The sequence below is a fragment of the Gordionus sp. m RMFG-2023 genome, chromosome 4, assembly GCF_954871325.1.
Source record: "Gordionus sp. m RMFG-2023 chromosome 4, tfGorSpeb1-WG-v2, whole genome shotgun sequence".
Classification (NCBI taxonomy): domain Eukaryota; kingdom Metazoa; phylum Nematomorpha; class Gordioida; order Chordodea; family Parachordodidae; genus Gordionus; species Gordionus sp. m RMFG-2023.
Window position 1 is genome coordinate 10521830 of NC_088778.1, and position 13410 is coordinate 10535239.

Below are 13410 nucleotides of genomic sequence, written 5' to 3' on the forward strand. Positions count from 1 at the left end.
GCATAAAAGAAAAATTGAGAACATCTAGTGTAAATGACAATATAAAAAATAAATTAAATAAAAATATTAACTACACATTAGATGAAATGATTGAAATAGGAAGAAAATTAGTAGTATTAACATATCAGAAAGTGACAATGTTAATTATGTTTTTAGTAGGGATAAAAAATTTAATAAAAATAATGACAATAATAGAAATAATGATAAGAATTTAGATACCCAAAGTATTTCTAATAGGAATGAGATTAATAGTAACTATAATAGACCCAATTATTATTCGAGGCAAAATTTTGATAGTAGGAATAGAAATCATGGTTTAGTAATGTTAACGACAACAGGAATAGGAATTTTAGTAACGTTAGAAACAATAACAATTATAATAATAACAACTATAGAAATGATCAGTATAATAATAGTAACTATCAAAATTACAATTATCGGTATAACAACAGCAACAGAAACTTTCATAATAATAATCATCAATCTTATAACAACAACTATGGTAGGAACAACGCCTGGTTTAATTATAATCAGAGAAGGCAGATTCAATGTGACGATCAAAATCATAATAATTACCGATCTTACAATAACAATTCAAGTTATGAAGGAAACAACAGGTGGCATAATAATGATAACCAAAGAAAACAAATTGAATATGACGATCGTAATAGGTGGAAGGATTTTAATCAAAGAAAACAAATCCAGTATGATAATCGAAACTTCTACGATAGCAATAATTTTAATATGAGCATTGAAGAAATTGGGGAAAATAAAGTTGACATTGCCAAAGATAATAATGATAATGATTTCAATGTCAACAACCTGGCTGAAAATACAGACAAAGGTGATGACAGTGCTTTTATGACTACTTTGAAATTAAATAATATTAATACTACTATGCAGGTCAACACTGGATCAAATATATCATCATACCTCATGATATGGCTAAAAAAAATTGGTATAAGAGAAATGAAGAAATCCAGTTTGCGGCTTACAGCCCGACGGAAACTTAATTAAAATCATCGGGACAACTCAGGTTAAATTAAGTTATGAAGGAATCACTAAATATTTACTAGTAGTAGTTGTAGAGTCGAGAAAGAACGCATTATTAGGAAGAATCTGTATCAATGCCTTTAAAAATATTTTAAATAAATTCATAGGAAATGTCGATACCAATTATGAAGACGAAATCAATAAATTTATTAAAGATTGTGAATCGAAATTGACTAGCGAACCAATTAACAAAGTAAATAATTACATTTAAGATGTGACGCCCAACCTAAAATAATACCACCAAGACGTATACCGTATTTAAAGATTGATCTTGTGGGCGAAGAACGGAAAAGATGGATACACGAAAAAATTATTGAGCCTGTAAATGATGTGCGATGGGCGAGTCCTATAACCGCCGTATACAAAGATGATGGGAGCATCAGGTTTTGCGCAGATTTTAAAGACACTATAAACCCAGTTCTCGAAGACTTTAGATACCCACTTCCACGTATAAATGATCTTATAGCTAAACTTTCAGAAGGAAAAAATTTTTACCAAAATCGATTTCAAAAATACTTTTCTATAAGTTCCGATCGATAAAAATAGCAGAAACTCTTTGACTACATCTACACATATGGGATACTACCAATTTACCAGACTTCCTTTTGGGTTGAACTTGAAAACTTAATCTGCTATATTCCAACAAATCATGGATCAGATTTTCGGTGATATAAAAGATGTCAAATTTTATATTGATGACTTATTAATAACTGGAAATAACGATGAAGCACATTTAAACAACATCAAAAAGGTCTTTGAGAGAATATTATCGTACGGGTTAATACCTAACTTCGCCAAAAGTTTATTTTTTAAAAATAAAGTTAGATTCCTGAGTCACGATATAGATGACAAGGGGATTCATGCTAACCATGATAAAATTGAAGCAATAATTAAAATGCCAGAAAATCAGCTGCTGAATTGTCAACATTTCTTGGAATGGCTGGTTATTATAGAAAATTTTTGAATAACTTCGCTGATATTGCTAATCCGTTGTACAAAATAATCAACAAAGAAAGATGGGAATGGAACTTAGAACATTCCAGAAGTTTTAATGATTTAAAGAAGCTGATTAGTCTCCCGCCAGCACTGACGTATTTTAATCCGAAATTACCTAATTGGATTGCGACTGATGCATCCAAATCTGGATTAGGGGCTGTACTATTTCACACAGAGAAAGATGGCAAAGAAAAACCCATTGCTTTTGCGTCTAGGACAATTAATTTGAAGGAAAGCGACACTATGTTCCAATACAGAAAAAGGTATTACAGGGGAAAGTGCTGGACCAATTAAGAAAGAGAGAATGCTATAACACATTTGTATACCATGACTCTCCTAAGAAGAACGGAAGTGAGGACAAAAATATTAAAACTAATGATAAAAATATTGTAATACCGACTCCTAGACCGATACGAAGTAGACAAAAACCTGTTTATCTAAAAGATTATATAACTTAGTATATTAAAACATGTAAAAATAAATTAAATACTAAAACATGTAAAAATAACTTAAAGACTAAAACGCAAAATTAAAATAAAAACGCTAAAAATATTATATAAAAAATAAAAACGCTAAAAATATTATCTAACAATCTTGTTGATTTATCATCCTTTTATTATTCTAACGTCCAAATTTGATCAATTCTCTAATTATTCATATATTATGAAATCCTATTTAATAATGATAATTTTACAATTTTGTAAAATTGACAATGATCATGACGGAGCTTGACGACGAACCAGCATACTCAAAACGATATTTACAAACCAACGTGATAGAATCAAGCCAACAACTACAATGACTTATGAACGACTTGAACAATCAAAATGAACAACCATTTGAACGACATATTTTCTATGATAGCTCAGATGGATTATGGGAAGGCTTTTCAGAAGAAGTGAAAGTTGATTGATTGATTTTTTTTATTTAACTTAAATTGTTATTATAGCCTTAAAATATATTTCGTTTAAATTGTTTTTTTATAATACATATATATATATACCTTATTTTATATTTATTTTTAGTATCATTTTTTAGTTTTAGAATAAAATAATTATAACTTAAAAGCGTTTTTCTTACCATCGTTATGGCTATATAACAAAATATATACAAAATTTTGACTGGGATGGGGGGGGGGGTACAATTTTTATTAGCTTAAATTGATATTTATGAAAACAGACAAAATTGCGATGGGGAGAGAGAATCCCCCACCCCCCACATTGGCTACATGTTCATAGTTAAAAAATTTAGATGGTTATAAACTCTTCTACATAGGTTAATATCATGTGATAATTATATTCTATATATTTTCAAATAACAGGTATAATTTTTAAATTACAATAATAAAATATATCTAATATAACAAGTCATATATTAAAAATGAGTGTAAATTTTAAAATATCGATGGCTCTAAAAAGAGCTTATAGTAAAAAAGTACCTAAAAAACATGTATAATTATGTTTAAAAATTTCTAATTGTATTTTTTGTTTTAGGAAGGTTGACTCGCGTTTTTCGTTTGTTATGTTAAAAATTTTACGTGCTAAAATTTTTAAAAAAGAATATGTTGATTGGGAGAAATTATCATTAGTTGAGATGACTATGGGTTGAAAAATATATTTATTTAATATTGAGTATTTATTGATTTTTTTATTTTCGCCATTAGTAAGAGGATTTGAATTAATTGATGAGGGAAAGGAAGAGACACAGGTAGCGTCCCAGATTAGGGATTTCCCATTGGACCAAGGGATGCAGGTTAGACCGTCAGGTCTGAGGCCATCTTGTAGAGAGAGGTTTGTAGGTTCTAGAATGTTAGGAATTTTAGCTTTATTGAGAGCATTATGGATGATTTTATTTATTGCTTTATGCCGGAGGTGGCGACCTTGGCTACGGGAGCAGTTTAGGCCGTGTCTTGCGTTTGGTTGTACGGGTAGGTTGCAAAGGTGGCAAGTGTGTGAATGTGTTAGCGAGCATCCTAGTCTGAATCCTATGGTAACTCTCAGTTGGTCATTGGTTAAGAGATTATCAAGGGTTAGGCTAGGAAGTGCCTCGAGCCATTCATATCCGCCATATTTATCGTTTAATTGAAGTAGTTGAATATCGCTAATATCGGAGGGGTTAAGATTATTTTGAAGTTTCTTTATAAGGGGTTCCAAGATTGATTTATTAGAAATTTCGGTTGGGAATGTTTGACCGTCTGGGGTTAGTAGATTCCATTTTTCGATTGCTACTGTTAAGAGATCGTCTTTGGGAGTTATAAAAGATGAGATCGCGGAATTGAGCGAAAGGCGATTAGAGATAAAAAGAGATAGGGAGAGTAATTCTAAGGGGATTAGGTCGATACCGCCTAGTTTAGCGGGTAATTGAGCGGTGCCAATTAAAGTCTGATAGTGGAAGATTAAGGATCCTTTCCATTAAGGTCTTTAAGCGAATATTATGCTTGGTGAAAAATTCTGAGGAGGTAAATGAGGAGGATGAGTGGAAGAGGTGTGAGATTTTAGGTAAATATAGGCACTTTTTTAATAGATAAAAAAGTTGGTGCGATGGGATATGATTGATGAACTTTTCCAAGTTTTGCAACTCGAAGAAGGTTTTATCGATAGTTTTTTCCGAGATTTTATTATTTAGTAGTGGGGAGCCCAAGAGTTGGATATCGTCGATTTCGATAATATTGTAATCTTTAAATGAATCTAGGGGAATCTCGGGGTTGAGTATGCAGATTTCTGTTTTGGTTTTGTTTAATTCTAGGCCTATTTTGGGGCATTCTCTTTCGAGGTGGAAGAGGGCTTTGCTTATTTGGTGTTGGTTACCGCAGAGAGTGCCATCGTCTAGGTACCATAAATTAAGGTCTAGATCAAAATCAGATTTGAGATCTTTCATCATATTATGGATGGCTAAGCAGAAAAGTATAGGGCCTAGGGGGTCGCCCTGCTGAACACCCTCTTCTGAGTATATAACGTAACCATTGAAAATGAGGGGAGTGCTATTGGAATAGCAAATGTCAACTATGCGCGAGTATTGGGGGAAATTATCGTAAAACGATTCGAGAGCAGAGGAACGGGATATAGTATTGAAGGCGTTTTTGAAATCAATTTTGCAAAGAACGGAGTTTAAAGGAGGATGTTGTAGGTAGATTCGGAGACAGTGAGAGGCTATATCTACGCCTCCTTTTGTTCCGCAGCCTAATTGGTAATTGCCAAGCAGGGAATGAGTAACGGTTTTTATTTTTTTTGCGATGATTTTAGTAATCAGGCGTCTGAAGAAAGAACCGATAGCTATTGGGCGGATACCACCTTTCGGCTTTTCAAATGCAATCAAGTTAGCTCCAAATATTATTTGATGAGCTAATGTGGGGATATCTCTAGTGATTATATTATTGAGGAAGGATGTAAGTGAGTTAAAAAAACTATTTGAATTGGGAGATTTTAGGAATGTTTGGAAGTAGGAAGGTCTATAGCCGTCAGGACCTGCTGCTGAAAATTTATTAAATTCGTTTATAGTGTCACGTATATCTTGGTTTGATATTGTGAGAGGAGGAATATTTGGCGGAGGATTTGGTAAGCTAGTATAAGAAGCTCGTGGATGGAGAGATTTTAGGTTTTCAAGAGTCGCATCATTAGATGGGGCTAGTTTTGATTGTGAGGAGATTAATTTTTGGGCTCCGCAGACGTCACCTTCATTTATTTTTTTGGAAATTTTGTCACAGGTTTTAATGAACTTTCATTGGAATTATTGGGATATTTGATGTGTTCAAGAGGTGTTAAGTAATCTATATTTTTAAGTCTGTCTTTTATAATGTTAGGTAGTGAAATAGATTTTTTATCTTTTGGGATTGAGAGACATTTAAAAGGGAAAGTGAAAAGATTATTCCAATGATTTGTGTTTGACAAATCTGAGTTAATATTATCAAATAATTTGGTGAGATGGTCTGTGATAAGGTAGTTAACACTGGTTGGGATGTGCTTAATTGTTGGTGATTTATTAATAAAGATAAATTCTTCTAGTGATTTGTTATTTACTTGTATGTGTTTGGTATTTATTGGGGGTTCTATAAGTTTTGTGCAAAGTGTGTTAGAGCCTGAGCAAGGGAGGGTTGTAGGGCCATGTTTGTAAAGATGGCCATCCTTTTTTATATTTATTAATTTATGGCAAGTTGGACAGATTCCTTTCATGGTAATGATGATGGGAAGGATTGATATTTAAGGTATTTGTTTATTTAAGTCAGAAACATAATTTTGCCTTAATATATGTAGCCTTTTCTTTAAAGTCATAATTTTATAGCTCCTTATTATAATTTGAGAGTCTTATTATTGCCAAGTTTTGGTTTATGAATCTGATTTGAGTTTTTGAATTTTGGATAATTATTTTGTACTCAGATATTAAATATTTGAATGTTTATTAATCAGATTTATCAAATTAGTTTTTAAGGGTTTTTTTAATTAAGTGATAAATAATTCAATTGCTTATTAATATTAAGGCCATTAAGAGCTGTAAGGATTTTGATAAAATTGTATTTCATAGGGTAAAAAGAATATATAATTTTGGAAGATATAAGAATAATATTGCTGCTAAAACTACTGTGATAAAATGATGATGTAAAATTAATAATTCCTGAATCTTTTTGATGGATATAAATTTTGGAAGATATTAAAATAATATTGCTGCTAAAACTACTGTGTTAAAATGATGATGTATTAATGTTTTCTGATTAGCTCCAATTTGAATAATTCCAAAATACAAATTACTGATGGATTTTAAACATGCCGAAGATTTATTAATAATAGTTTTAAAAAAATTTCTCAACAAATTAATTTGATTTTGGACAAATATTATGTCTCCAATATGATTTCGTATGCACATCCACTTTCCTCAATTCTCTATATTCACTAAGTTTTGGTATTCTCATAGGTAGTAGACTAATATTATAATTTAAAACTTATTAAATTATGCAAATTAAATTATGTGAAAGTGAAAAACGTGAAAAAAAAAATCATAATTAATATGTCAAATTTGACAGCTACGTAACATATGGCAAATAATCAAACGTCCTTTTTGACAAAGCAACATTAACTTTAAAAATTGATGGAAGGTAAAAAACATAAAAAACATAAGAGTGAGAACAAAAATGAACATCATGTGAAGAAGAAGCACAAACATAAACACAAGAAACATAAAGTGTCCGAAGATATTCTAAATAATGCAAATGTAAATAATATGAATGAAGATCAAGGTAAACTTGTATTTATTTTTACAATTTATCTAAACATCTTAGATTATGTTCCAACTCATGGTGATGTATCTTTAAGCATAGATGACACAAAGTAAGATATACATATTGATTAACTAATTATATATATTTAGTAAATTGAGAGAAAAACTTGGACTAACTCTATTAAAAACGGAATCTAGTGACAAAGTTGAAGAAATGAAAGATGGTAAGAGATAAATTATATATATGCTTTAATATTTTTGTAGGCCTGAAAAAATACACTATGCAAGGTGATACCTTTATTCATGTTCCCCCTCAAAATTGGGGTGCAGCTAAAGCATCAGACAAATTGAAAGATAAATTATCAACACGTAAGGAAAAACGAGAGATTGAACAAAAATTAAGGTAAACATTTTCTTAAACCAGATTTATTATTTGTCAATATATTGTATATTATACAAGTATATTTTAAACCTTCTAACATAAATTTTAATAAATATAAGATTTTGAAAATTTTTTTTATATAATTTGTTATGTCAATATTTATTTACAATTATATTTTATAATATAATTATAATGTTAAATTGAACTTGTAATTTTTAAGATCCACTTATTATATCATTATTAATATATATTTTTTTAAATTAATTTTATAAAAAAAATTTAGAAAAGTGAAAAAACTTGCTGAGTTTGATAATGAAGATGAAAGTGCTCTTTCTTGGGTTAATAAAAGCAGACAATTACAAAAAGATAAAGAAGTAGCTTTAAAAAAAGTATTTTTAAAAAAATTATCTTATTCCTTGATAATCAATATTGAACATATTCAAATTTCAAAATTATAATATTTGGGAGAATTAAGAATTATATGTTACTATTTTATTATTCAGTATTAATAATCACCAAAATGATATATAACAAACCAATGGCATCAGTCACCAGAGATGCTACTTTGGGCTCGAGCCCTGCCAAAATTTCGGAGAGCCCTCTCAAAATTAAAAAATAATAGCAAGTTAATTTAATTTGTAAATGTTTAAAACTAATAATATGGGCATGACTAAAATATGTGCCCCTTATTAAAGAAGCTCTATTTAAATTATATTAATATAGAATTGTATTTAGCTTTATAAAATGATTTAAAAATGTTTTTTTTTATTTAAAAAAAAAGTAAAGAGTAAAATTTTTAAAAAATTATTTTTTTCATGACTAAACTATGTACTACACACCCCTTATCAAAAAAGTTTAATTTATAAAAAATGAATGCATAATCATATATAGCTTATTAAAAGGAATTAAAAAAATGTTAATATTATATTTTAAAACTTTTTATAACCTAATGTGCTTTTGAAAAATCACATATTTATTTTTGACTAAACTATGCACCCTCGGTGAATTTATTTTTGAAAAAATGAATACAGAATCATGTTTAGCTTTTCAAGGAAGTTCAGAAAATGATATTATTCATTTTTTTAAAAAAAAAATAAATTTAATTATCAAAGAAAAATTTCTTGACTAAACTACACACCACCTATCAAAGAAGCTTAATTCATAAAAAATTAAAGCATAATCATATTAGGCTCATTAAAAGGAATCAAAAAATGTTAATATTAAGTTTATAAATTATTTATAACTTATTGATATTTTGAAAAAACACTTAATTTCTTCTTTTTTTGACTAAACTACGTGCCCCCAGTAAATATACATTATTTTAAAAAATTAATACAGAATCATGTTTAGCATTTCAAGGAGATTTAGATAATGGTATTAATCATTTTTATATTTTTTGACTAAACTACACGCCCCCTATCAAAGACGCTTAATTTATAAAAAATAAACGCAGAATCATATATAGCTTATAAGGAATCAAAAAATGTTAATATACCCTTTCCCAGGATTGCGATAGCGGATTCCATGGTATACGGCAAACCTGGTACATATCTCTGCATATATTTTGACATCCTATGCAGCTGTTAACTAGTTTTTCAACATCTTTTTCTAATTGTTTCCACCATATATAATATCTCATAGTGGATTTCATTGATGTAATACCCGGATGTCCCATATGCTATATATGTAAAACTTTTTTGAAGTGAGTATGGTATGATTAATCTGCCATTCCAAAACAAAATACCGTCGTCATTTTCTATTTCATCTATTCTTGTTCTAAAAGCTTCTAATTCTGGTGCATGATTTTGTATATTTGTACCATTTATTAATATTTTTACTCTTCTTAAGATTGGATCTTTTGCTATTTCTTCTCTAAGTTCTTTTCTAGATGGAGTTAATGTGTCATAAGTAAAATTTATTATAAACATTACTGTTTTATTTTCACTTGTTATTCTATCAACATTTTTCATTGGATTTCGCGATAAAGCATCTGCAATTATATTAGTAGCACAATTCTTTTTCATAATATCATACGGATAATTTATAAGCCCAACGCAATAATCTTTGATTTCTTAATGAGCTTAAATCTCTCTTATTGCGATATATCTTTATTAAAGGTTGTGGTCTGTTCGTATTTTAAACTTTCGTCCATACAAATAGTTATGAAATTTTCTACGCCGTTTATTATTGCTTTACTTCTTTGTCTATTGTAGAATAATTCTTTTCAGCGTCTTGTAAATTTCTTGAGGTGTAAGCTATTGAAAATTCGTTTCCGTTATCATATTTTTGCAGGAGTACAGTTTCAAATCCTTAATTAGATGCATCTGTTTGTTATTTATATAGTATTTTGTTCTGTTACTATTCCTTTTGCTCTTTCAAATAATGTATCATCTTTTTTAGTCAAATTCCATTTAACATTTTTACTAGTTTTATTATGTAATTCCGCTATAGTTCCATGTAAGTTTGGTATGAACCGTGTATGATAGTTTAATATACCTAAAAATGATTTTATGTCATGTCTGACTTTTGGAGTTGGATATTTTTGTATTGCTATTATTTTCGTTTTATTTGGATGTATTCCATTTTCATCTATTATGTATCCTAAATATGATATTTTTTCTTTCATAAAATTCATTTTGCTTGTTTTGACTTTTAATCCCGATGTTGTAATTTTTTGAGGACTTGTTTTATATTCATTATATGTTTTGTATCATTTTTTTCTGTTATTATAACATCTTCTAAATAAACTGCTGTATATTTTCAGCTAGTAAATCGTCCATATATCGTTGAAATATTATTAGTGCTGTAGCCATACTAAAAGGGTAGTATCCATTTAGTGTTATAAATGTTAATAATTCTTGCGATTCTTCGTCAATACTCATTTGTAGATATGCATCTTTAAGATCTAATGTTTTATACTTATTTCCAGGGATGCGAACCCGACAAAATTTTTGCCCGGGTTCGGTTCAGGTTCGGTTCGGGGTATAAAAAAAAAGGTGGGTTCGGTTCGGGTTCGGTTCAGGGAAATATTTTTGAACCCAGGTTTGGTTCGGGTTCGGTTCGGGTTCAAGAATTTTTGAGTTGATAAAAAAACTAGACATAAATTTGATATAAAAAATAAATTTTTTATTTTATTTATAGGCAAATATAGTTAAAAATACAAAGCATATAGTCATGTATCAATTTTAAAAATTTTATTTAGACGTTTTAGCATAATATCTTCCAAGAGTTGTTCACTCATCCTCGATCTATGTGGTGAAAGAATGAATTTCAAATGTGAAAAAGATCTTTCAACGCTAACCTATGTTAAATGTATTTATATGTGAAAATATGAAAAATTAACTTGGGTTGCAGGAACAGCAAATAAGATTTTAGATAAAATATATAATTCAGGGTGTTCCAGCTTAGCAGACTCCCAAAAATGCAAAATATTTTCCTTCTTATCTAATCTTTTATAATCGCTAAATCCAGTAATTATTGTTCCAATACTTTTCTCAGCAATCGTTGGCCCTCTTTTAAGTATTTTCTCCTGCCTTTCTGTAAGTTGTATCAATTTCTCTAAATCATCTTCTTGTTCAATAACTTCATCGGAACTAATATCATCAGATAAAATCGGCGTTGTTAAGCTTTTAATTCGTCTCCATAAATTGACAAGATGTTTTTTCGCACAAATCTTATCATCATCACTAAGTAATACCTGTAATATTTAAGGATTTATATTGTTTATATTTAAATATTTCATAAAATAACAATTTTAATATAAATCTAAAATAATTAATTTACTAAGCTTTTAATTAACCTTGTATCTTGGGTCCAGGTATATGGCAGCTAAGAGAATTTCGTTCTTTATAAACCTTTCTTCTCTGTTCTTAAGACAAGAATATAGTAATTGAGCAAAATGGTTTGGATTTTTTTCCAGTTCGATGCAGCATCTTAACCATGCTGCATAAAAATCTGTCAGTGTTAAATGTTCAGATTGGAATTGTTTGGTTGCGATTTTTAGCGGTTTTAAAATTTCAACAATCGTTATTATCTCTTTCCAATCTTCAGTCAATAAATAACCAGATTGCTCTGTAAAAAAATCTTCGATATTGGGTTTTAGTAAAATCAGCCTTTCTAACATATCATGGGTTGAATGCCATCTGTGGCAATCTAACACAGGCTTAGGGAGTTTCATATTTTTTAATAACTTTTGGTAAGTGGGATGTCTTAATTTTAAATTTAGGCTCCTAGCTTTTGCAATGGTTTCCACAATAGGTGATAATTTTATAGCATCTTGAAGTGCCAGCTGAAGTGTGTGAGCTGCACACCGTACACTATAAATCGGATAGGATATAATAGTTGATAAAAAAGTATTTTGTATATCATCAATATCATATTTATATACATTTACATCCATATTTTCCTCATCTGCTGATTCACTCCTTATATCATAATCAGTTTCAGGTTGCAGGAGCTTTATAGCTTTTAAAAAATTACAACCATTATCAGAAGTAATTGTGTATATTTGTTGAATATTAATTTTAAATTTTAGTAAAGTTTTTAATATATTCTCTTTTATATATTCTCCTGTACATCTCTCTTTCAGCTCTACAATTCCAAGAGTCCTCAAATTTATAATGGACTTTGATATAAATTGAATATTTACACCAAGAATTGACCTATCTAGTCGTTGAACTGCATCAACTTTTAAACTTATTAATTTTCCTTCTACCTCTCTCGATATTTTGTCTCTAATTGATTGGGCTGTTTTATTAATAGTTCTGGATAAATTTTCTTTGTTTATAACTAAATTGAGCCCAGATAGGAGTGGATTTATAATTCTTTGAAATCCCGAATATTCAATAATTGATAAAGGCCGGCCATTTACAGTAACAAGTTTTAGTATAGAACTCATCAAATCATTAGATGATATATTTATACTTATATGCTTTTTTGGAAAAAAGGTTTCTATATTAATTTTATGTTTTTTTGTCAATAACAATTCCTGATATTTGGTTTTTTCATTTAAATAATGAAAATATTCATTGTTGTGATTTTTTCCAGGTGTCTTTCTAAATTTGACAAGTGATTACCAGACATTTTTACTTTGCAATATGAACATATTGATTTTTTTTCTATTGTATTAAGGGTAAAATGCTTATCAAATATGACTTTATCTTTAATCTTAAATCTATAAAAAGAGAACAATTTTTTTAAATAGCAATGATTTCAGAATTAAAAAAGAGATATTTATAAATTTAATTTCATTTATAATATGCACTTCATTAATATCTTGTAAAAATTAAACTGAACCAAAAATAAATGATTAGCATATATAAATTTTAAAATCATTTTAATAAGTTCACAAAAACTGCCCTACATTTAACAATTTTTAAGTTAGATGTTTAGAATTTTTTAAATTAACAATATAATAATTTTTACTTTGATTTGTTAACCATTTTCTTCTAATTAATAATCTTTAAGAATAATAAGATAAAAATTTAAAATTAAATGGCGTAAATTAATTCAATTGTTTAAAATTTTTTAACACTCCAATAGGAATCGAGTATAAATTTAAAAATGGCATAAATGAATTAAGTTGTTTAAAATTTATTAAGACTTCATTTAATTGGAAATTTGATTTTAAATAATACACTGAACCCGATTGAACCCGGGTTCAAATAAATTCTTGGGTTCGGTTCGGGGTTTTGAAAATTTTATAAATGGGGTTCAGGTTCGGTTCGGGTTCAGAGTTTTTTTCTAAAAACCCGGGTTCACTTCTCCGGGTT

General features: G+C 28.9%; 3 protein-coding genes across 3 annotated transcripts in view; 2 read left to right on the forward strand and 1 right to left on the reverse strand.

Moving 5' to 3' along the window:
• The first annotated feature begins 322 nt into the window (after nucleotides 1-322).
• Nucleotides 323-1593, forward strand: LOC135928613 (GATA zinc finger domain-containing protein 4-like). Its single transcript, XM_065465069.1, has 4 exons — nucleotides 323-357; nucleotides 396-982; nucleotides 1161-1246; nucleotides 1318-1593. Exons 1-4 carry the CDS (start codon nucleotides 323-325, stop codon nucleotides 1591-1593), a joined length of 984 nt encoding a protein of 327 aa, XP_065321141.1.
• Nucleotides 1594-7095: 5502 nt separating this feature from the next.
• Nucleotides 7096-13410, forward strand: part of LOC135928223 (U4/U6.U5 tri-snRNP-associated protein 1-like) — a 43927-nt gene continuing 37612 nt past the window's right edge. Inside the window, exons 1-5 of the mRNA XM_065464616.1 lie at nucleotides 7096-7276; nucleotides 7319-7367; nucleotides 7408-7481; nucleotides 7522-7660; nucleotides 7923-8028. Of these exons, the coding sequence (XP_065320688.1) occupies nucleotides 7129-7276; nucleotides 7319-7367; nucleotides 7408-7481; nucleotides 7522-7660; nucleotides 7923-8028 (516 nt within the window). The 5' untranslated portion in view covers nucleotides 7096-7128. The remainder of the gene's footprint in view (nucleotides 7277-7318; nucleotides 7368-7407; nucleotides 7482-7521; nucleotides 7661-7922; nucleotides 8029-13410) is intronic.
• On the reverse strand, nucleotides 10437-12432 carry LOC135928348 (uncharacterized). The gene is made up of 3 exons (XM_065464795.1): nucleotides 11439-12432; nucleotides 10983-11336; nucleotides 10437-10940 (listed from the first exon to the last, which is right to left on the reverse strand). The coding sequence occupies exons 1-3, from the start codon at nucleotides 12036-12038 to the stop codon at nucleotides 10812-10814; spliced, it is 1083 nt and encodes a 360-aa protein (XP_065320867.1). The 5' UTR covers nucleotides 12039-12432; the 3' UTR covers nucleotides 10437-10811.